We start from the raw sequence: 23,589 nt of genomic DNA on the forward strand, positions 1-23,589 counted from the left end.
CTCTGTGTCGTCTGGTGACATGAGCCTGGTGAGTCACTGGTGGCTGTGTGGTGAGGCTGAGACCTTTGAATGTTGAGAGCGGAGGCCCCAAGGGGTCAAATGACTTCCCCGAGGCTAAGTGCTAACCTTCAACTAGCCAGCCTTCCACCTTCCCTCAAGGGGTACGCTCTGCTTCCGCCTCTGGACCAGGGCTGGCGGCACAGCTGAGGGGCCCCGTGGGACAGCCCTGCAGACCCCGTCTCCTGTCCCCAGCCCACCCCAGTCTTCTCTGAAGAGCTGGGACTGACCAAGAAGAGGCCCACCTTGTGCCTCTTCCCACTGAGTAGCATGAGGGGCAGTGGGAGCACCTGCTCTTGGCGAGATCAGGGCTGAGGGGTCTGCCCAGGGCTGCTGCTAGGGGGAGCAGCTGGTCTCTCCTGACTCCATGGAACTTCCTCCTGCCTGCCCAGTTCACAGCCAAAGCCAGAAACTGCCGCCAGCCAGGCTTGGCTACACATCAGCCTTTATTCACACCCCTCACCACCCAAGGGGGCCAGCAGATACGGCTGACCCAGGGACTGGCGGGACCCCAACAGGGAAGGAGAGTTCGGGGCACGGGGCTCCCTGAGAGCACAGGAGAGGAGACTGGGCCCGGGAAAGGCGAGGCAGGCCCTCCCGAGACATGAGCACACACGGGCCCGCACTGGCCAGATGAGGCGATGGGTCATTCTGCTGTGAGGGCACCTGTCCCCATGCCTGGGAGAAGGCGGGGTGGGGGGCAGGGAGGACATCATGCTGAGAATGAGGACTCCCTTCTCTGGGAGCAGGGCCGTGGCAGGAGGCATGAGATTCTGGAGGAGGCAAGGTTGACTAGAGAGTCTCAAGGTGGCCCAACTCCTTCAACAGGGCTCTAGGAACAGTGCTCTTGAGGGACAGCTCTGCCCTCCATGGCAGCTCAAAGCCTGTAGTCAGGCTGCCCGAAGCACGTGCCAGTTCTTCTGGAGTGGGAGCAGGTGGACACAGCTTCGGGTAGGGGAGGGTCAGCAGGAGAGCTGGAGCGCCAGGGGAGTGGGCGGCACCTGCGGCTCCTGGGGGCTGGGCTGGCTCCATATCTCACCGGCCGGAGCCTGGGCGAAGCCTGGCATGCACAGAGCCGCCATGCAGGGAGAGGGCAGTGACAGGACAGAGCCATTCGCCTGTCCCAGAGCTGCCCCCAAGGGGTGTTAGCAACCCCAACCTACTAACCTGCTTTGGGACCACAGGCCCTTCTAGTGCAAATGAGGCCCAGAGAGGGCAAACGCTCACTCAGCAGCCACAGGAGGCTGACCTCACCTGTCATGTAGGGCCGGGGTGAGCCTGAGGGATGAGCCAGGTGGTGGGTGGGCGGCTCACCAGGTCCCCTCCTGGCCTCTGCCCCACCCAGACCTCCCCTGCACAGCTACCAGAAGATGTCCACGAAGAACAGACCAGCCCTGAGTCGTGAGAGTGTGGTCAGGTGCAGAGGTGGCAAGGGCCTGGCTTTTCGAAACTTGACCGCAATAGTTGAGTCTGAAAATGATGCACTCTGCACACCCATACAAGACACACACACACACACACACGAATCCACACACGAGGCACACCCACCCATGCTCTCAGTCTCTGGTTGCACATCCACATCCACACCCCTCCCACTCATGTATTCGGACGCCCTCCAGGGCCTACCTCCCACCCAGCAGAGCGCCAGAGCCTGGGGCTAGGGACTCAGTGCCGACTGCTGACGTGAAGGGTGTAGAAAGCCCAAGGCTCAGGGACATAGATGACACCCGGGTACTTCTTCCGGAGCACAGGGTCATTCCACAGCCAGGCGACCCACAGCGCCACAAGCAAGAGGGTGAGTGTGAAGGAGGAGAAGAGGAAGAGGCCGTTGCTGTCCAGGAAGAGGCGCTTGCGCTTCTGGTGCAGGACGAGGGCCAGCATGGCGAAGAAGGTGAAGATGAAGAGGATGAAGATCTGGCCCTCGGTGACCAGGTACCTGGAGAGGGCAGGGGTGGGTGAGGCAGCAGCTGCAGCAACCCTGTCCCGCCTGGCATTCCTGCCTGGCATCCCTCCCTGGCAGAAGAGTCCTCTGGTGCCAGTGCTTGGTGAACTGCGCCGCTCTAAGCCGCAGTCCAGGGGCAGCGATTTGATTTAGCTGCCACAGTTACTGTTTTTTACGTGTTGAGTTTGTTGCCAATATTTAAATAACCTGCAAATGTGTATTTCTGGCTTCCCTGGTCACATTAAGTTTATATTTCCACACGACAAAAACTGACTAGGGGAGAAAGCAACAAACAATTGCCGCTCCTGCCGCAGCTACCCCGCGCCAGTGCGCCGCGGGTAAGACGGGCAGGAAGCTCTCCCCTAACGTCTTCCTTCTCACTGTAGCTGCCACCCGTTCTTCTCTTTTTTTAAATGAGACGCTGGAGTGCAATGGCGTGATTTCGGCTCATGCAACCTCTGCCTCCTGGGTTCAATTCTCCTGCCTCAGCCTCCCAAGTAGCTAGGATTACAGGTGCAAGCCACCACACACGGCTAATTTTGTATTTTTAGTAGAGATGGGGTTTCTCCATGTTGGTCAGGCTGGTCTCGAACTTCTGACCTCAGGTGATCCGCCTGCCTCGACCTCCCAAAGTGCTGGGATTACTGGCATGCACCATCGTGCCTGGTCTCCCATTCTTTTTAATCCCCAGGGAGCATACAGATGAGCCCCGGTGGGCATCTCAGCCACACAGGGGCAGGCCAGAGAGAAGGGCTAGAGATGAGCCAGGAAAGGAGGCCCTTTGCATTTTGAGGGAGGCCTCCCATCAGAGAAGGGCCCAGTCCTGCCCCAACCCAGTCCTTCCCATGATACCCACAACCCCAGGGTGACCTGTCCCCAGGGCAAAAGTGACAGAGGAGGGACAGGAGACTGGCTGAGGCCTGAGTCCTCTGCGATGGGAAGAAGAGAGAGCCCTAGGCCAGAGCCCCTATGCCATGAACCCCCATCTGTCTTTGGCCTCTCCACAGTGCTTCACATTTGACAAAGTCCCTCTCTCCCCTCAGCATCTTCATCATCTGAGAGGGAGACAGGCAGGTATCATCATCCCCATTTCACAGAGGGAGAAACCGTGGCCCATCACAGGGCTTGGTGTTGGTGGGGGATTGTCCCAGCTTCAGAGCAGCACTGGGGTTCCTGACACGGGGCGCAGAGAGGGGCTTGAGGATGGAGAGACTGCGCACCTCACCCTCTCCTCCCACCTCCCTGCCACACCTAGGCCTGGGCTTCCTGGAAACAGGCTACCACGGGGCACTGTCACGGTCCCCACTAGACACTAGAGGAAGCAGGGGCCCAGAGAGGGCCAGTCTCCCCCCGCCGGGGCCACACAGCAGGTCCACAGGCAAGTGCAGAATTCTGCTGCTGTGGCTCACTCAGTGCCTCTGCCTCTGCCCCCATGCTGCCGACATCCACTCACCAGTAGTACAGGCCACTGGGTGCCACCAGGAACAGGGCGGGCCCTGGCATCAAGCTCTCGGCTTTAGAAGCAGTAAAGCAGCCGCTGAAGTACATGAAGAGGATGAGGAAGAAGGGGATGTACCTGCGAGGGGAAGGCCAGTGCCTTAGAGGCCTGCTCTCGGCCCTCTTCCCCATTGCCTCTGCGCCAGCTCCCACAGGGTCCCATGGAGTGCCATGTCATGGTTTACAAACGCCTGGCCTGGGTGAGAGGCGCTCCTCTCCACCCAACCTTGCCCGTGCTGGGTGTCAAAGGTGGGGCAGAAACAGGAAGCAAGGCACGTGTGAGTCAGGCCCAGAGGCATCCACACCGCCTAGGGAACCTCACTAGCTCTGTGGGGGGAAGGGAGTGTCTGCGGGGGTGTGTGTCTCATGCACCACAGACACCAGCAGCCCAGCCGCACACCAGCCTGGAGACAGAGGCACCTCTGGGCTGAGGATGGAGAGGATGGAGGTCTGAATGTTAAAAAAAGAGTACAGGCCAGGTGCAGTGGCTCACGCCTGTAATCCCAGCACACTGGGTGACTGAGGCTGGCGGATCACCTGAGGTTGGGAGTTTGAGACCAGCCTGACCAACATGGTGACATCCCGTCTCTACTAAAAATACAAAAGTAGCTGGGTGTATCGGCGCGCGCTTGTAATCCCAGCTGCTCAGGAGGCTGAGTCAGGAGAATTGCTTGAACCTGGGAGGCAGAGGTTGTGGTGAGCTGAGATCACAACACTGCGCTCCAGCCTGGGCAACAAGAGCGAAACTCTGTCTCAAAAAACTCTGTCTCTGCCTCTTCTCACCCGGACCCCGCTTCATGCTGGAGCTCCAGCCAGCTGTTCCTAGCCCCTCCACCCTTCCCCAACCTTCCGTGGGAAGAGCCTCTGGCAAACGCGAGGGAAAGATAGCAGGAGGCCTGTCCAGGGACCCTGGACCAGCTGAGCCAGGAGGATTGACTTTGCAGGGCCTAAAAAACCCTGGAAGTGCCCGTGCGGGGTGCATGTGGCGTCAGCACCAGCTCCAGGGCTGGCCCTCACCTCCCACCTGCAGCCCTCGGAGCCCTCCTCCCTCTGGCCTGTTTCTCCTGGGTAAGATGGGAGGCTGGAACAGATGAAGCCTCCCAGCCTGGGCCTGGGATCGCCTGAGGCTGAGGCCACATTTCTGAGGTCTCCCCCGACTGCAGGGAACAGGGTAGGTGGGAAAAGGCGCTCCCCTGGGAGTTCTGAGGAGGGGGGAACGCTAACAGCACGCCCCTCCCCAGCCTAATCCAGCTGGCTCCCCTCAGCTTCCTCCACCCCCAAAAAGCAGGCCGGACACAGGTCGGGGGTCCCTGGCTCCGCCCCCATCCCCTGCTTCGACATCTGGGGTTGTTTATCAGGGACACGTCCTCCCCCACCTTCCGTGCTCCGGCTTGGCGAGGGAGGACCACAGCCGCTCGCTGCCCTCTGCTGGCCGCTGCAGGCACTGAGGGCTGGGCGGGGGCGGCGATGCAGGCGGGAAGCCGGGGGCCCAGGGCCTGGGACTGCAGCTGGGTCTCCAGGGCAACCTCAGGGAACAATCTCACTGGAGGCTGAGCTCACAGCCCTTTACAGGGGATGAGACTCGGCACATGGAGTCCTGTGGCCCAGACAGCCTTGCCCAGTGTGTCCCTGAGGCCAGTGACAGAGCAGGCCTGGGGCTGGGGACCCTGGGATAGACAGATGGGCCCATCACTCACCACATGCAGTGACCCAGGTACTCATCATAATAGTAGAGCAGCTCAAAGGAGTCGATCTGAGGGAGGCACGGGCAGAGTGGGGGAGGGGATGCCAATGTCAGTCCAGGGAGGTGCTGGGGCCCCAAGTATCCCCTCCGACCACCCTCCTCCCAGTCCCAGGCCTCCCCCACTGCCTTGTTCCCTACCCCTGGCCTTGCCCTCTGTTAGGCCCAGGTAGAAGCCAGTCTGTGCACTACTTTCTAAGAACCCTTGAGCATCCTAGCTTGGCCAGGCAATGGTGCCCTCACCTAGCAGAATGCCTTTAGTGGAAGGACAGGTGTGGCAAGTGTGGGGGCAATTTCTTCAGCCTCCCAGGGCAGACTGTTCCCCAAGGGCTTACAGGCAAGGAGCAGGAGGTGGCCTCACCAGTGTCTCCGGCTTGAGATTCTTGATGATCGGGTTCTCACGGACAGACAGGTGGTGCTGGTAGCCGCTGAAGAGCAGGCGGTGATTGACGGAGTCGCCCACCAGGTGGATGCTGGCACCCATGATGAAGATGATGATGCTGACGTAGATGATGGAGCGGGGCAGGGTGCGGGGGGACCGCTCGATGAGCTGGGGTTCAGAGTGGGGTTGCCAGCATGACCCCACCTCCATCATAGTATGTGACACCCTCTGCTTCCCCCCTCACACCTGGGGTGGGATGGATGCTTCCAGCTGGAAAGCCACTTGGAAAAGTGGCAGGTCCCTTTTAGCAAGCCAGCCCAGCCTCCAGATCCTCCCATGGCACCTATGAACCCAGGAGGGGCTGGGGAGCAGCACTGCTCCACTTTACCCAGGGAGGAAAAAGACCCAGAGGGCCAACTCCTTGCCCAAGGTCAAACATGAGCTGTAAGCTGGAGGGGACAGCCCAGCCTTCAGGGACAGCCCTGGCTGTGTCCCTGGGTGGCTGGCCCAGCCTGCCGAAGGGACCCTCTGATTTCCGAGTGACTGGTCCACAGCAAACATGAAGAAAATGTCAGCTATTTAACTGAGAAAATGCTAGTATTTAACTGAGAACACACTGGAGTTCTGAGATTATACCCCTTCTGTTTCTGGAGATTTGAAATATCTGTCAATACAAAATGATGGTGATAGTAGATGGTGATACAGGCTGAGTATCCCTCACCTGAAATGTTTCAGATTTCAGATTCTGGAATATTTGCATATACACAACGAGATATCTTGGGAATGCATATGCAAGTCTAAACATGAAATTCATTTGTTTCTTTCTTCTTTGAGACAGGGACTCGCTTTGTCACTCGGGCTGAAGTATAGTGGCTCAAGAGATCCTCCCCGCTCAGCCCCCAGAGCAGCTGGGACTACAGGTATGCACCACTACGCAGAGCTCATTTTTAATTTTTTTGTAGAGATGGGGTCTCACTATGTTGCCCACGCTGGTCTCAAACTCCTGGTTTCAAGCAATCCTCCCGTATCAGCCTCCCAAAGTACTGAGATTACAGGTGTGAGCCATCATGCCTGGAAAAATTTGTTTATGTTTCATACATGCCTTATACACACAGGCTGAAGGTAATTTTATATAATATGTTAAATAACTTTATACATGAAACAAAGTTTGTGATAAGTACTTATGTGTGGAATTATCTTTTTTGAGACAGAGTCTAACTCTGTCCCCCAGGCTGGAGTGCAGTGGTGTAATCTCAGCTCATTGCAACCTCCACCTGCTGGGTTCAAGAGATTCTCCTGCCTCAGCCTCCCAAGCAGCTGGGACTACAGGCATGCACCAACATACCTGGCTAATGTTTTTTGTATTTTTATTGGAGACAGGGTTTTGCCATGTTGGCCAGGCTGGTCTTGAACTCCTGACCTCAGGTGACCCGCCTGCCTAAGCCTTCCAAAGTGTTGGGATTACAGGCATGAGCCATTTTGAGATGGAGTCCCACTCTGTTGCCCAGATAGAATGCAATGGCGCAATCTTGGCTCACTGCAACCTCTACCTTCCGAGTTCAAGTGATTCTCCTGCCTCAGCTTCCCGAGTAGCTGGTACTACAGGCGCCTGCCAGCACACCCAGCTAATTTTTTTTTGGTATTTTTAGTAGAGACTGGGTTTCACCATGTTGGCCAGGCTGGTCTCCAACTCCTGACCTCAGGTGATCCGCCCGTCTTAGCCTCCCAAAGTGATGGAATTATAGGCATGAGCCACCGCGCCTGGCCAGATTTTTTGCTTTTTTTTTTTTGAGACGGAGTTTCGCTCTTGTTACCCAGGCTGGAGTGCAATGGCGCGATCTCAGCTCACCGCAACCTCCGCCTCCTGGGTTCAGGCAATTCTCCTGCCTCAGCCTCCTGAGTAGCTGGGATTACAGGCATGCATCACCATGGCCAGCTAATTTTTTGTATTTTTAGTAGAGACGGGGTTTCACCATGTTGACCAGGATGGTCTCGATCTCTTGACCTCGTGATCCACCCGCCTCGGCCTCCCAAAGTGCTGGGATTACAGGCATGAGCCACCGCGCCCGGCCCGATTTTTTGCATTTTTAATGGAAATGGGGTTTCACCATGTTGGCCAGGCCGGTCTTGAACTCCTGACCTCAATTGATCCGCCTGCCTCAGCTTCCCAAAGTGCTGGGATTACAGGAGCGAGCCACTGTGCCTGGCTAAATTTTCTACTTCTGGTATCATGCCAGTGCTTAAAAGGTTTCAGACTTTGGAGCATTTTGGATTTGAGATTTCTGGATTAAAGACGCTCAACCTATAGTAATTTTAAAGCCCTTACCTGGCAGAGTACAAAGCCAGCTGTCCCTGCTCTATGCTCCCAGTGTCATCTCAGGGCTCTCCAGAGCGGAGGATGGAGTTCAGCTGCTGCTGCCGCCTCTCCTGCCACCTGGCTACTTCCTGTCTTCCCAGTGGGTCCCTGACCTCTCCCTGGACCCCCAGTCACTCCTGCTTCAGCTTCCCCAAATGTTTTAGGGTTTCCCAAGCACAGCCTTGTCTTCAGGTCCTTGTACCTGTACATCTCTCTGCTTAACCATGCTGGCACGCCAGGCTGAGGCCCAAATCAAAAGCCCTTCTTTGGGGGGGCCTTTTCCATCCTTCCCAGACACAGGCAGCTCCGCCTCAGGCCCCAGGCCCCGGACATGCCGCTCTGTCACAGCCTTCACCCCCGAGCAGCAGGCAGGAGAGTGCTTGAATCAGCACACAGGGCTTAGCATCACCTTCCTGCCAGGTGTGCAAAGAATGAGGATGACAGGAGAGAGTGGGGGCCATGGGGCACAGTACCTTGAGCAGGAGAAAGGGCGTGATGACGTTGTAGGCCATGTGGAAGTAGTCCCCCACACTGGGCTTGTTGAGTGGAAACCATTCCAGAGGGAATACCAGCTGGGAGCAAACGGAAGAATGAGCTCACCTGGGCACAGCCCCACATGGCCCTCAGGCCTCAAAAGAGTCTGCCCCAAATGCTGCCCCCCCCCACCCCCCCTCACCCCTTGCCCCCATCATGTACACTTAATTCTTTCTGTGATCTCTGGACTTCTTGGCAGCCCTGGGACAAAGGTTTATCCAGACAGGAAAACTGAGTCCCAGAGGAGGTAACAGACTTTTTCCCAGATACAGAGGAGATTTAATTCCAGGCAGGGCCTGACCTTGTGCCCCTCACCCATCAGATACCAAATAAATGGCCCTGATAGCAGCTTGGGAGTTGGCAGGCTCCTTGAGGACTCAGTTGTGGCACCAACTTGCTGGGTGACCCTGGGCTAGTCCTTCCCCTCTCTGGGCCTCAGTTTCCCCATCTATAACACAAGAGAGGTGCCCCAGAGGGCCTCCTTGAACCCTTTGGGTTTTGGCATTCCAAGATGAGTCTCCTGACCACTAGGCCTTGGTGTGGAAAGTGTGCTATCCACTAAGTGGAGGAGCTGCTTCCAAACCAGGTTCAAAGTACACATTAGGAGACAAAGTAGAGAATCAGCATGCTCTACAAAGTAGCTTCCACGTTTCCTTCCCTGCCTCCCGACAGAGCAGGCAGGCCGGGGCAGCTCCTGCCTTAGAACGCCCTCTCCTCTGAGCCTCGGCCTTGTCCAGGCCAGCATGAAAATCCCTATGCAGGGTCAGCGCATCTCACAATCCCCCAAACTGTACTCCTAGTATCTGTTGGTAGAAAACATATGTGATGCTCACTGGTTTCAAGGAAGGATTTAGATGGTTACCTCTTTTAACACAGAGGTGCCACATGGATAAACTAAACCTGCAGAAATAAAACTCCCAGAATGCAGCAATCTCAACCTCTCTCTCCTTCTCTTATTATTATTATTATTTTTTTATTTTAACAAACTAATTTATTAGGTTAATTTTGCTCACTTAAAAAATAGCAATCTTTTCTGAAAATGATTATTAAAATATATAGGAAAGGTCTTTACTATAACTAAAAGTGCCCAAATATAATATGTACCATGCTATAATACTAATTATTTACAATATATTTTTGGAAAAAATGACAATATGCAGATTAAATGCAGGAAAGAAAACATCACATTTTAACACTTAATATTTCCACTGATTCTTCATGGCTCTGCAATTAGAAGATAATTTCACTTGTTTAATTTTCTATCTATTCCAGGATATTTGTGTTGAAATTATTTTTCGCCATTAGAAACTGTGATTCTCTATGGGACCTTTTCAGTTTTGCACGCCGATTTTGGAACCAAATCTAAAATTAAGGAAAAATAAAATAGGTCTGGATTCTGTCTTCCTCTAGATTCAATTTTCGAGCTAAGTCTTCTCTAATATCAATGCCAGGATAGCAGTTTACTCTAAAGACATTTTCTAACACTTCAATCTGGTTTTGAGTAAAAGCAGTTCTTGGTCTTCGGCCTCTATACCAACTCAACTCTCTTTTCAAATACAGTCTTTCTGAGGCTGAAAAGTAATTTTCATATTTTGAAGCTCTTTCTTCTGGTATTGGGTGATCCACCATGCTAGGGAATGAAATCCCACTGGGAGGATTTGGGACATGTAGACCTAAGTTACCATCTTTCCCTGAGGAGCTGCAGGTGTCTGCCCAGGGCCTGTGGGGTTTCATTAATGGAACACAGTCTTTCTTCTGGTCCATTCCTAAGATTCTCCCAATTGAAAAGGAGCAAGTTGAGGGTTTGCTATCCCGGAGCTGAGCGCCTTCCTGAAGGCTGGGAGACATCCTCTCGTGGTCTGTGCAGAGCAACAGCTCTGGCCTCTGCTGGCTCTGCCACACATGTATAAGTCTCCTTCTCTTATTAAGTGTGCATGTGTGGATCTGTCTCTCTACCTACATCATATATATACTTGCTAAAATACTCTTTGTGATAGCAAAATACCAGAAATAGGCTGACTCTTCAATCAAACAGGAACAGTTGAATCCATGATAGTACTTCTTACCATGGAAGGTTAAGTAGCCATTAACAGAAATGACACCTTATATATATCGACATGGAGAGAGATCTATGATATATTCTATTTTTTTTCCTTACGTATTTTGATCCTCCTGTCTTGGCCTCCCAAAGTGCTGGAATGACATGTGTAAGCCATCATGCCCCACTGTATGATATATTCTAAAGGAAAACAAGCAGGTTGCAGAATAAAGTATAAAGCAAAATCTCATTATGGTTAGAAGGGGAAAGGATGTATACAGGTGTTTGCATGAGCAGAGAAAAGAGTGAAAGGGTGTTCTCCAAACTGTCAGTAGTGGGACAGGAAAGGGGTAGGGTGAGTCTAACACTTCTTTACGTTACAACTATGATATGTTACTTTTATAACTTGTAAATGTTTTTTAGTTGTTACAAATCTGCAACTATTACGCATCCATTTGAAAATCTCTAGAGTATACATGAGCTTTCTGAATGTCTACTCTCCACCACGTCCCACTTAGGGTTATAGTGGTCACAGTATCTCTGACCAGGATGGGGGAAGTGATCTGCCCAACAGGAGGCACTGTTATGCCAGTAGAAGCTGAGTCCTAGTGAGTAAGAGGAGCCACAAGCCCACTCCTGGCCTCATCTCTCCCTCTCCCTGGAGCGCCACTTTGATGGGCAGCTTCTTTGGCACCCAGTATATGGTTTCTTCATGCTGGAAGAGAGATCCAAGCAGCTGGTCCAACCAGTCTTCTTGGAGAGGACAGAAATGAAGCCCAGAGGACAGTGACTTGCCCAAGGTCACCCATAAACCCAACCAGATGCCCCGACTCTTGGCTCAATTCCTCTTATTTTTCCACATTTAAAAGGCAACCTTCAAAAAGTCTGCAGGAAGGAGAACCAGCACCCACCATCACTCCCTGAAGGCACTGCCAGGGGAGTCTCACTCTGTTGCTAGGCTGGAGAGAAGGGTGCGATCTCAGCTCACTGCAACCTCCACCTCGCTGGTACAAGCGATTCCTCTGCCTCAGCCTCCCGAGTAGCTAGGACTTCAGGTGCATGCCACCATGCCCAGCTAGTTTTTTGTATTTTAGTAGAGATGGGGTTTCACCACATTGGCCCAGATGGTCTTGATCTCCTGACCTTGTGATCCACCTGCCTCAGCCTCCCAAAGTGCTGGGATTACAGGCATGAGCCATCGTAACTGGCCTGACAGGTTTTCTTTATGCCCATCAAGTCTTTGATTCCAGGTAGACAAGCTCGTTATTGACTTGCAATTAGTCAGTCTGCATGTCATTTAGGAACCTTCTTTCTCCTTAAATATTCCAGATTGCTCTACAGTATCCATAATTTCTGTTTAATGGCTAGGAAACATTCTCTATAATGGGCATAGCAAAACTCATTTACCCAGTTCCTAATGCTGGACACTCAAGTCGCTTCTAAGGTTTGTCTATTATAAACACCACTGCAAGGGACATCTTTGGGTTAGAGGAAGCTGCTGTCTTCTTGCCGATTATATCCTTGCAGGCAGATTCTTGGAAGGGTATTACTGGATCAGCAGGGGTGAACAGATTAGGATTCTGGATATTTATGTGACAGAGAGTTCAACCTTGTCAGGAAGGGGCTCTGAGGCCAGAGGGCCTGGGCAGATGCTGGCCTCTCTGCTTGCCTTGAGCCAATTACTTTTTCTGTCTCTCCTCAAGTTTCCTCATCTATAAAATTGAGATTGGCAATAGTGTTGATATGAGAATTAAATAAACTGAAACACATACAGAGCTTAGAACAGAGTAAGCATTTGATATGTTAGCCACTATTCTTACCTTGCTCTAATTATTATTCATTCAATAACAATTGAACACCTATTGTGTTAGGTTCTATTCTAAGTACTAGTTATAATCTTGCCAAGTTGCTACTTATGAATTATTACTGCTTTCCAAAAGGGCTTTGATTTTTGCTCGTATTGTTTTTTGAGACAGGGTCTCATTCTGTAACCCAGGCTGGAGTGCAGTGGCGTGATCATGGCTCACTGCAGCCTTGACTTTCCAGGCTCAGGAGATCTTCCCAGCTCAGCCCCTGAGTAGCTGGGACTACAGGTGCACATCACCATGCCCAGCTAATCTTCAAATTTTTTGTAGAGACTGGGGTCTCACTATATTGCCCTGACTGGTCTCAAACCCCTGGGCTCAAGTGATCTTCCTATCTCAGCTTCCCAAAGTGCTAGGATTATAGGCATGAGCCGCCATGCCCGGCCCCAAAGGGGCTTTGCTAATTTGCATGATCACTAGCATTTACAAAGTGCCAGTTTTGGCACTGGATATTGTTATTTTATTTTTATTTTTTTGAGATGGAGTTTCACTCTTGTTGCTCAGGCTGGAGTGCAATGGTGCGATCTCGGCTCACTGCAACCCCCACCTCCTGGGTTCAAGCAATTCTTCTGCCTCAGCCTCCTGAGTAGCTGGGACTACAGGCATGTGCCACCATGCCTGGCTAATTCTGTATTTTTAGTAGAGATGGGGTTTCTCCATGTTGGTCAGGGTGATCTTGAACTCCCGACCTCAGTTGATCCACACGCCTCAGCCTCCCGAAGTGCTGGGATTACAGGCATGAGCCACCATGGCCGGCAGGATATTGTTATTTTCACACTTGAATTTGCTGAGTGACCTTCAAAAAGTCACTTACCCTTTATCTTCCAGTAAACTGAGAGAATAGGCCTGGATGCCTTCATAATCTTTTGGATGACTATGGCCCATCAGGCAAGTGCCAGCAAGTTAGGTGGGAGAGGTCTGGGTAAGTCACTTACCCTTTATCTTCCAGTAAACTGAGAGAATAGGCCTGGATGCCTTCATAATCTTTTGGATGACTATGGCCCATCAGGCAAGTGCCAGCAAGTTAGGTGGGAGAGGTCTAGTCACACTGTGCCCCCTCTACCAAATAATGATACATGGTGATACTTCACTGAATTTTCTTCACATTCATCTATTTATTATCTAGCTATTGCCTATCAATTATCTATCTATCTATCTGTCAATCATCCATCCTCCCACTATAAGCAAGGGGCACTGGTGTCTTCCTAGCATCAGTCTCTTCTACGGAGACCACCACTGTATACTAAAGGATGAAGTAGCCTTGGAGGGCAGGGGATGGTTTTACTGGATGGCAGTAAAAATTACCCATGGCTTATAGTCATATATAATATGCAAAACCAGCCTACGTGCTTCAACTCCAGAAAAAATAATACTATCCCAAGGTAATGGGGAAGGACGGGGGGGATGCTCCACTTCCTTTCCCATACCCCTTTGGCTGTCTTGGTGATTTGGATAAACCTGGTTCACCTGCTTCCAGACACAGGCCAGAGGGGGTTACAGTATTACACTATGACTTGTTCAGGACCACCCCATGAGAGTCGGGGCACGGTATGACTCTTCAGCCCCGCCACTTGCTGGCAGTGGCCTGACGGGCCAAGTCACGGAGCTAAGGATATGAAGGCACCCAGGCCTATTCTCTCACCGTACTGAGATATAAAGGAGAAGTGACTCGTCTAAGGTCACTTGGCGAATTCAAGTCACACTAAGTGCCCTCAGTGCTGTCAGGGCATGTGTACCGTTTTACACTCACCATGGCAATGGGGCGCCCAAAGTCCAGAACCCAGTTCTGCAGCGTGAAGTAGAACCAGAGGTCGAGATGGAAGGGAGCCGTGCGGGCAGCCTCATCGGGGCTGACAGAGCCGTGCCTGGGAAGGAACCAGACAAGAGAGGTCAGCTCTTCCCTCCTCCGCCACCAAAATCTTCCCCTGAGATTAGCCACAAAGAGGTCTGGGGATGTGAGGACAGGAGGAGACACACACAATTGAGTTCTAGGGATAGGGTTTTGCTGGAAATACTGGGGTCTGGCCCTGTGGTCAAGGGGAAGGTGGACTTCAGCTGCCCCGACCTTAGCTTCCCTGTGATTCAGGAAGGAAACAGCTAAACAGGTATAACTGCTGGGCTGTCTCTCCTACTGAATGATGGAGGAAATTGAGTAAGGCAAAGGATGCAATCGTGGCTGAAAAGCATAAAACATGATGACGGATGACGGCAGGGACCTTGGTTGAGCACTTAGTATATTCCAGGCACTATTGTTCGCTGTTTATATGTATCATCTCATTTAATCCTCACAGAAACCTTTCGAGGTTGAAATATAACCCCCATTTTACAAGTGACAAAACTGAGGCCCAAGAGGCTCAATAACTTGCTCAAGGTCACACAGCTAAGGATTTAAACCCAAATAATTGGGCTCCTGAGCTTATACTTTTAACCTCCATCCCCTAGTTGGGTCCATCATGATTGGCCTATGGGATGGGCGTGTGACCAGAGCTGGGCCAATCAGAGCCCTCCAGTGAAATGTGCCTTAGAGAGACTGAAACGGATAGGGCCTCCTGCTCCCTTGATTCCAGCACTATGAGGTCAGGTTGGGCTGCTGGTATTCCTCTTCTCAGCAGTCTACAGTGGAAGCTGAGGAGCCAGCAGAAGCAAGGTGATGTGAGAGACACAGCAGGAAGGGGAGTGCTGCCATGACACATCTTTGGAGGCCTGTCCCTGCCATGAAGCACTGGTCATCTGCTATTCACAGATGCACTAAACTTCCAGGACCAGTGCTGCCTGCTCTGGGAAGCTTTCCCCAAAGCCCCACCAGCTCACTGCAGGGAGCACTTCAGTGCCAACTCAGTGTGGCCATGACATAATGGGGCTGGAGTTGTACACTCCCATCTAGACCCTTGAGAACAGGGGTGACCTTTATGGTTCTTCCAACTCACCCACCTCCCTATCAAAGTCCAACTCCTCTTTACAGAGTCCCTGCAATTACCTGCACACCTCCAGCAACAAGCAGCCCAACACCTCCTAAGATGACTGACGTGTGAGTTTCATCATCTCATTTGTGCCAAGAACAGGCACCATGTACCACAAATCTGTATTTCTCCAGAGTTCTGAGCTCAGGCCCTGGTCCCTGCTCAGCAATTACTGGCTGGTTAAAACAGTCACAAGGACCAGTTACTCCTTTTCTTTTCTTTTTTTTTTGAGACAGAGTCTCGCACTGTCACCCAGGCTGGAGTGCAATGGTGCGATCTTGGCTCACTGCAACCTTGAGAACAGGGGTGACCTTTAAGGTTCTCCCAAGGTTCAAGCGATTCTCCTGCCTCAGCCTCCCGAGTAGCTGAAATTACAGGCACCCACTACCACACCTGGCTAATTTTTTATATTTTTAGTAGAGACAGGGTTTCACTATGTTGGCCAGGCTGGTCTTGAACTCCTGACCTCGTGATCCGCCCGCCTCGGCCTCCCAAAGTGCTGGGATTACAGACGTGAGCCACCGTGCCGGGCTCTAGTTACTCCTTTTCTAGTGGCAAACATCAGCTTAGAGGCACTGCAAAGACTGTCTTCTGTCAATACTGCTATTGCTTCCATACTTTTCTGGGATCCCTTCCTGCCAATTCCAAGGATGATCTATTCTGGCTGGTAGAGTACCCCCATACAGGAAGGCAAGCTCTCGAGGGAATCTCATTTTCTGGTGGCAGGCAAGACAGGTTGGGCAGGCCTTCCCTAGGTCAACTAAGTCTTCCTGTCCCCTCTATTCAGTACCCCCACCCCCTTATTGAACACCAACTGTGTGCAATGCTAGGACTTTACCTGCGCTATCTCATCTAATCCGTGCATCTGCTTCACAGGTGAGGATACTGAGGCTTAGAGGGATTAGGTGCTCTTATGTTGCCCAAGTTGGCCTTCAACATGTAGCCTCGCATCCTCAAGCGCCAGGACAACTGGCCTGAGCCACAGCGGCTTCTGGGATTAGGCGCTAAAGCCACCCATGTAGTAAGGAGCTGTGGTGACAATTCCTTTGTCAGGCTATTTCCTACCCCCTGCTTCTTCTGGTAAGACATGGTATTTTCTTGGCCACAGGAAGGGCCAATGACCTAGGTTGGCCCAATGGGACTTTTCTAACTGGAGGTGGGGAAAAGAGCTCCTTCCTTTATGGCACTGGGTTCTAAGAGTGCAAGCCCAGGACTGCCTACAGCCAAGGTTCCACCCTCAAGAGACAGCCAGGTAAGAATGAAGTAGCCTCGCAGAGAGGATCAGGGAAAGGGGGAGAAAAAGCGCTGGCACTGTTCACGTTCCCAGTTTGTGATCTGGCCATATGAGCTTCTGTCACTTGCAGCCCAGTCATCCCGAATAACACACAGAATTCAAACTTGAGTTTATATTAATTCAAGACCTGTGCTCTTAACAGCTTGCTATTTTTGTTTTGTTTTGTTTTTTTAGAGACAGGGTCACCCAGGCTGGAGTGCAGTGGCCTGATCACAGCTCACTGCAGCCTCGACCTCCCAGGCTCAAGCAATCCTCCTACCTCAGTCTCCTGGGTAGCTGGACTACAGGTGCATGCCACTATGCCTGGCTAATTTTTTTTTTTTTTTTTTTTTTTTTTTTGTAGAAATGAGGTCTCACTATGTTTACCAGGCTGGGCCTCAAATTCCTAGGCTCAAGTAATCAACCCATCTCGGCCATCCAAAGTGCTGGGATTACAGCTGTGAGCCACAGTGCCTAGCCAACAGTTAGCTATTCTGTTTTTGATTACTAGGCTTATCAGGAGATCAAGTTAGAAAGGGATCAGCATGGCCTAGAGCAATACACAAAGCTTGCATAAGGGAAGGGAGCCTCAGGGCACAGAGGGACGGATCTAACTAGACAGAAAAGCAGGAGAGCAGGGGAAAGGCCTGGAGGTGGAATTGAAGAAGATGCTGCATGGAGTCAGATAAAGAGAAGGGACTGGCGGCTGGATCTTCAGGCTGGACAGATATTCAGGAACCGTGAGGACTGCTCAGTGGTCTGAGACCAGTGACCAACACAGAGGCCCTACCCAGCTCCTTCCTCAGTGACCATCAGAGTAAGGCCTCAAAAAGCAGACAGTGAGAGAAGCGCCTGCTGCTGAAATTTGGAGGCCTGTTGGGAACAGGACTTATAAAAGGAACTATGTCTGAAAGGCTGTGGTCCAAGGCTATTTTTGCCGGCTATAAGCGGGGTCTCCGGAACCAAAGGGAGCACACAGCTCTTCTTAAAATTGAAGGTGTTTATGCCCAAGGTGAAACAGAATTCTATTTGGGCAAGAGATGTGCTTGTGTATACAAAGCAAAGAACAACACAGTGACTCCTGGTGGCAAACCAAACAAAACCAGAGTAATCTGGGGAAAGGTAATTCAGGCCCATGGAAACAGGAGCATGGTTCGTGCCAAATTCCAAAGCAACCTTCCTGCTAAGGCCATTGGACACAGAATCCGAGTGATGCTGTACCCTTCAAGGATTTAAATTAATGAAAAGTCAATAAATAAATGTGTATTTGTGCTCTTGTAAAGAACAAAACAAAACAAAACAAAACAGACAGTGATAACCTACAGGCCCAAAGAACTTGGGTGTAGAAGGAGACAACAGCCTTCATTCAGTGTCTTGCTCTGATACCAACAAACTGGGCAAAAAGTGGGATGGTCTCTATAAGAAATAAAGGGATTTTGGGCCAGGCACGGTGGCTCACGCCTATAATCCCAGCATTTTGGGAGGCCGAGGTGGGTGGATCACGAGGTCAAGAGATCGAGACCATCCTGGTCAACGCGGTGAAACCCCGTCTCTACTAAAAAAAAAAAAAAAAAAAAAAATTAGCTGGGCACGGTGGTGCACGCCTGTAATCCCAGCTACTCAGGAGGCTGAGGCAGGAGAATTCCTTGAACCCAGGAGGTGGAGGTTGTGGTGAGCCAAGATCGCGCCATTGCACTCCAGCCTGGGTAACAAGAGCAAAACTCCGTCTCAAAAAAAAAAAAAAAAAGAAGAAATGGATTTTGAAAGCCTGAACACTTAGATGAGTGTATCTGGAAGTTATGGGTACCTAGCACATACTAGAGGCCCAGTGACTATCTCCTCCTCCACCTCAGGAAGCACCTTGGTAGATGAGAATCCCTGTCATTAGTACAGCCTAACTTAGTAGGACAGGCCAAAAAAAAAAAAAAAAAGGAGTGGGGCTGGGGCCAGTGGCTCATGCCTGTAATCTCAGCACTTTGGGAGGCCGAGGGCAGATCACCTGAGGTCAGGAGTTCGAGACTAGCCTGGCCAACATAGTGTCTGTTATATATAAACATATAAAATTAGCCAGGCATGGTGGCATGCCCCTGTAATCCCAGCTACTTGGGAGGTTGAAGCAAGAGAATCGCTTGAACCCAGGAGGCGGAGGTTGCAGGGAGCCGAGATCACACCATTGCACTCCAGCCTGGGCAACAGAGTAAAACTCTCTCAAAAACAAAGCAAAACAAAACAAATAAAAAACCCATCTCTAAAAAATAAAAATAAAAATTAACTGGGTATGGTGGCACACATCTGTAGTTCCAGATGCTCAGGAGGCTGAGGCAGGATGATCACTTAAGCCTGGGAGGTTGAGGCTTCAGTGAGCTACGACCGCACCACTGCACTTTAGCCTGGGTGACAGAGTAAGACTCTCGCCAAAAAAAAGCAGGCGCACAGGGCAGATACTCAGCACCCAGCTTGCAAATCAAGATTAGACCGGGTGCAGTGGCTCATGCCTGTAATCCCAACACTTTGGGAGGCTGAGGTGGGCAGATCACATGAGGCCGGGAATTCAAGAGCAGCCTGACCAACATGACAAAATCCTGTCTCTACTAAAGAAACAAAAACTAGCCCAGTGTGGTGGTGCATGCCTATAATCCCAGCTACTGGGGAGGCTGAGGCATGAGAATCACTTGAACTCCAGAGGCAGAGGTTGCAGTGAGCTGAGACAGCATCACTACACTGCCTGAGCAACACAGCAAGACTCTGTCTCAAAAAAAAAAAAAAAAAAAAAAAAACTGATGAGCACCTGCCTGGTTTTCTTCTCTTGAACTCTGCCCACGGGAGGCAGATCATGGAACAGTAAAGGCATCCTCTCCTCCCACTCCTGTCCTGGGGATGAGCAACCTCAAGCCTGTCCCAAGTTCCTGACTCCACAGACTTCGCACACGGAGCCCCCAGCCTGTGCCAGCCTTAGGTGTCAATCACTAGCAAATGCTGCTGAGAACAATGGGGATGGCACAATAGCAGGTAACCCGAAACAAGGTTATTAGACTCTTCTCTCCTTCCCAGCTTTGCAAGTCTACCATTTGGTGACAGTGACACCATGACAGTTGGGGAGTGCGTGCCATACACTTAAAATACTCCAGGCGGTCAGCAGCATCTGCAGGGCTGCCTGGCAGAAAAGGAAGGGGTTTCATCCTGAAGAAGTCAAGCAATGACCCACAAACGGGGACTACAGAGAGACTAATTTTGGTTCTATTTAAAGAATGGTGAAATATAAGACAATGAAAAGCTTGAACAGAAAAAAACTGAGGAAATGACGGCAAATAATGAGAGAATAAAGGCAACCAGAAACTCCAAGAAAAGCAGAAGCAACATAAGAAAGCAGATGTAACTGGTAGCGTTATTTGGCTCTGTTGGAACAATATATACGTGGCTCAAATAATGTACACATTCTATATTAATTTTCAATGTGTAGAGTCAATTCACAGATAACACATGGAAGATAATTATGATTTTAAAGTAGCAGATAAATATAGTCTATTTTGATAACATGAAAACGGAAGACAGAAATTGCAGGAAATGGTGAGGAAAGCTAAAGTTTGCGGTAGGGGACTAACATCCTCTTTAAAGGTCTTGCTCTGTTGCCCAGGCTGGACTGCAGTGGCACAGTCCTGGTTCCTTGCAGCCTTGACCTCCCAGCCTCAAGCGATCCTCTCATCTCAGCCTCCTGAGTGGCTAGGCCCACAGAATGGCATATGCTGCCATGCATGACTAATTTTAAAATTTTTTTCTTTTTCCTAAAGGAATCAAAGGCTGGGCGCAGTGGCTCACACGTGCAATCCCAGCACTTTGGGAGGCCGAGGCAGGTGAATTACCTGAGGTCAGGACTTCGAGACCAGCCTGGCCAACATGGTGAAACCTCATCTTCACTAAAAATACAAAAATTAGCTGGGTGTGGTAGTGGGCGCCTGTAATCCCAGCTACTCAAGAGGCTGAGGCAGAATTGCTTGAACCGGAAAGGTGGAGGTTGCAGTGAGCCGAGATCGCACTACTGCACTCAGCCTGGGTGACGAGTAAAACTCCATCTCAAAAAAATAAATAAAAAATAAAATAAAATTGATAAGCCAAGAAATAGCAGTTGGGTGTAGTTTTTTTTTAAGAGGGTGGACTTTGGAGACTGTCTAGGTTCATATCCCAGCTCTGCCACTAATGAGATCTTGAGCAAGTTACTTTACTTCTTGGGCCTCAATGTCCTCATCTGTAAAATGGAAGGGTCGTGGTTTAACTAATAGATGCAAAAACTTAGAGCAGGGCCTGAGCCACAGAAGGTGCTACATAATGTTTGTGATTATTATAAGCCTATTATTTGGAAATATGAATTTGACTCTGGTAAAAAGAGCTAAAAGAAGCTAAAGTGATTGTCTCTGGTGCCAGGGAAGGGTGGAACAGGGATTGGCAGAAAAGGAAGGGGTTCCTGGGGGGTTGCTTTTTAAAACTTGAAGCTTTTGTTATTTGATTTATCATGGGCATTAATTATAATGCTTTCTTTTCTTCTCTCTCTCTCTCTTTTTTTTTCTTTTTTGAGACATAGTCTCACTCTGTCACCCATGCTATAGTACAGTGGCACAGTCTCGGCTAACTGCAGCCTCCATCTGCCAGGCTTAAGTGATTCTGGTGCCTCAGCCTCCTGAGTAGCTGGGATTACAGGGGTGGGCCACCACACCCAGATAATTTTTATATTTTTTAGTAGGAATGGAGATTCTCGATGTTGCCCAGGCTGGTCTAGAAGTCCTGGACTCAAGTGATCCACCCACCTTGGCCTCCCAAAGTGCTGGGATTACAGGCATGAGCCATGGCATCTGGCCTAATTAAATACTTTCATTATAATACAAAAACTGGCAACAAAGCAGGCGGAAGCTGGAATGGGTTACCTTAAGGGGTAGTGAGCAAAGCACAGATGCAGCAGAGGAAATCCAAGCATCCTAGGAACTGGACAGGATGATTCTGCCTACTGTTCTGAGCAGCAATGATACTGCAAATGGGCTGAGGCCATGCTGTGGGGGGCAGACTTCACCCCTCATCCAAGTCATCCACACATTTCCTCACATGGACTCTGTGCGTGCCAATGCTCAGAAACTTCCCTCGACTCCCCAGTACCTATGGGATAGACTGTGTCCTTAAGCTGTCACCTAGGACAGGAACTAGGGTGAGATAAGTGAGGCCCCCAGGGGCCAACATTAGAGGCGGCACTCACTGTCAGGGCTGTGCACCCATCCCCAGCGCAAGTGCACTCTAGGCCTCACTCGAGTCCTAGGCTTGCTGCAATTAAAGGTCCTTCACAATCAGTCTGTATCCTCCTGTCACTTTCTTTTACAGCTGGGAAGTTCCAGCAGCACTAAACTTGACCTGGGCCAACTTAACCTTTCTCCACTGTTCCCCTGGCTGGATGGAACAGCCTGTCTTCCCTGGGTCCTTTACCGAATCCTCTTGAGATTCAGCTCAAGTGCCACTTCCTCCATGAAGCCCTCCAAGATGACCCCTCACCCTCACTTGGGCCCTGTCTCTCCTGGTCCCTACTGGACGGTAAGTCTCTCCCACCTTCACTCTGCCCACCCCCTTAGTGCCTGGCACAGCGCTAGGCACACCACAGGCGCTTAAAGAATGCCTGCTGAATGCAGTGAATGTTTCTTATCAGTAAAACCGGACAAAAGTAGAATGGAGCTCTGCTCATGCCAACCAGATACACCAAAAACTTCGCCCCTTTGGTGAGAAGGGCTCCTCATTCATTCTCTGGACGGGAGCTTCCACCCTTCTCCGCTGTCTCTTCCATTACATTAGCACTTTCTTGGGTGCCCCAGGCCAAGCAGAGAGCCTCCTAATTAATGGCAGAATCAAGTCCTACTCAGGGCTGGGGACACCCCGAGAACGTGGAGGCGGCGCGGGAACCTGCGGATAAGTTGGGGGCCCGAGTGACGAGGTGTGTGTGTGTGTGTGTGTGTGTCCCCAGCCCCTGGAGAGCTCTCCCAGCGCAGCGGCTGTCCCAGCGCCCGCCCGGGTCGTAGTGGAGCGCGGGAAGGGAGGAAACCCCAAACTCCGGGCGGGAGCTCCTGCCACCCCAGCGACAGCAAAGCGGGGAGGCCGAGCCTCGCTGGGCCCCGGAATCCCCAGGCAGAGACGGGAACGTGGGAGCGCCGCCGCTAGGGTAGCGCGCCTCTAAGCACCCCCGCGCTCCGCTCCGCCCCCGCCCGGGCCGCACACGAGGTTCCAGCCCCGCCGGCCTCGGAGCATCACGTGGCGAGGACCCTGTCCCGGTGCCCAGGCTTCGAGCCCGCCGCTCCCCTCGGCCGGCACTCGCCCACCTGGCCTGCAGGAAGGAGGCGCCCAGCTGCGCGCCTGGGCCTCCCGCCGCTCCCGGGTGCTGCCGCCTCCGCGCCGCCTCCATGGCTGCTCTGCGGGCCCCTCGGCCCTGGCTTCCCGGGGAAGAGACCGGCTCCGCTTAGCTGGCCTGGCGGAGGCCCCTGTAAATTCCCAGGGCGGGGCGGGCCCAGGCGGGCAGGCGGGAGAGCGCGGCCCCTGGGAGGAGAGGGCGGGGCTGCGGGCCCGGGGCTGGCGGAGGGAGGCGGGGCGGGCTCCGCGAGGGGAGGGCCGGGCGCTGCGGGTGTGGCCTCCTCACGGGGCGGGGCTGCTGACCGGCCTGGGCTGCGCGCGTGACCACCAGCGGGCTGGGATGTATTGGGGTCCCCTGCCTGCCTAGGGACGGGAATCTCTGCCTAGGCTGGCTGAGGCCGGGGTGTTGGGCTGGGACCTGGAGATAGACTAAGCTGACTCAAATGCGCCCCCCGGGCACAAGGCAATGTGGGATTTCCCTTGTTCTTAGGGGTGGGGTGAGGAGGCTGGACTGGATACCTGCACGTGTGGCGCCCGCGTGGTACAGCACGTGGGTTGCAGATGTTCTAGTG

General features: G+C 51.8%; 3 protein-coding genes across 3 annotated transcripts; 1 reads left to right on the forward strand and 2 right to left on the reverse strand.

The window, feature by feature from the left end:
* Positions 1 to 485: 485 nt before the first annotated feature.
* On the reverse strand, positions 486 to 23,072 carry CLN6 (CLN6 transmembrane ER protein). Its single transcript, XM_012451359.3, has 7 exons — positions 22,990 to 23,072; positions 14,163 to 14,277; positions 8,449 to 8,547; positions 5,599 to 5,787; positions 5,194 to 5,249; positions 3,453 to 3,575; positions 486 to 1,993 (listed from the first exon to the last, which is right to left on the reverse strand). The coding sequence occupies exons 1-7, from the start codon at positions 23,070 to 23,072 to the stop codon at positions 1,723 to 1,725; spliced, it is 936 nt and encodes a 311-aa protein (XP_012306782.1). The 3' UTR covers positions 486 to 1,722.
* On the reverse strand, positions 8,916 to 13,953 carry LOC110567606 (homeobox expressed in ES cells 1-like). Its single transcript, XM_021667512.2, has one exon. The coding sequence runs from the start codon at positions 10,355 to 10,357 to the stop codon at positions 9,878 to 9,880; it is 480 nt and encodes a 159-aa protein (XP_021523187.2). The 5' UTR covers positions 10,358 to 13,953; the 3' UTR covers positions 8,916 to 9,877.
* LOC105716600 (large ribosomal subunit protein eL33-like) lies at positions 17,549 to 17,881 on the forward strand. The gene has a single exon (XM_064376417.1). It carries the CDS (start codon positions 17,549 to 17,551, stop codon positions 17,879 to 17,881), a length of 333 nt encoding a protein of 110 aa, XP_064232487.1.
* Positions 23,073 to 23,589: the final 517 nt, after the last annotated feature.

This window comes from Aotus nancymaae, unplaced genomic scaffold, assembly GCF_030222135.1.
Source record: "Aotus nancymaae isolate 86718 unplaced genomic scaffold, 86718_ANA_hifiasm-v0.15.2.pri h1tg000003l, whole genome shotgun sequence".
Taxonomy (NCBI): Eukaryota; Metazoa; Chordata; class Mammalia; order Primates; family Aotidae; genus Aotus; species Aotus nancymaae.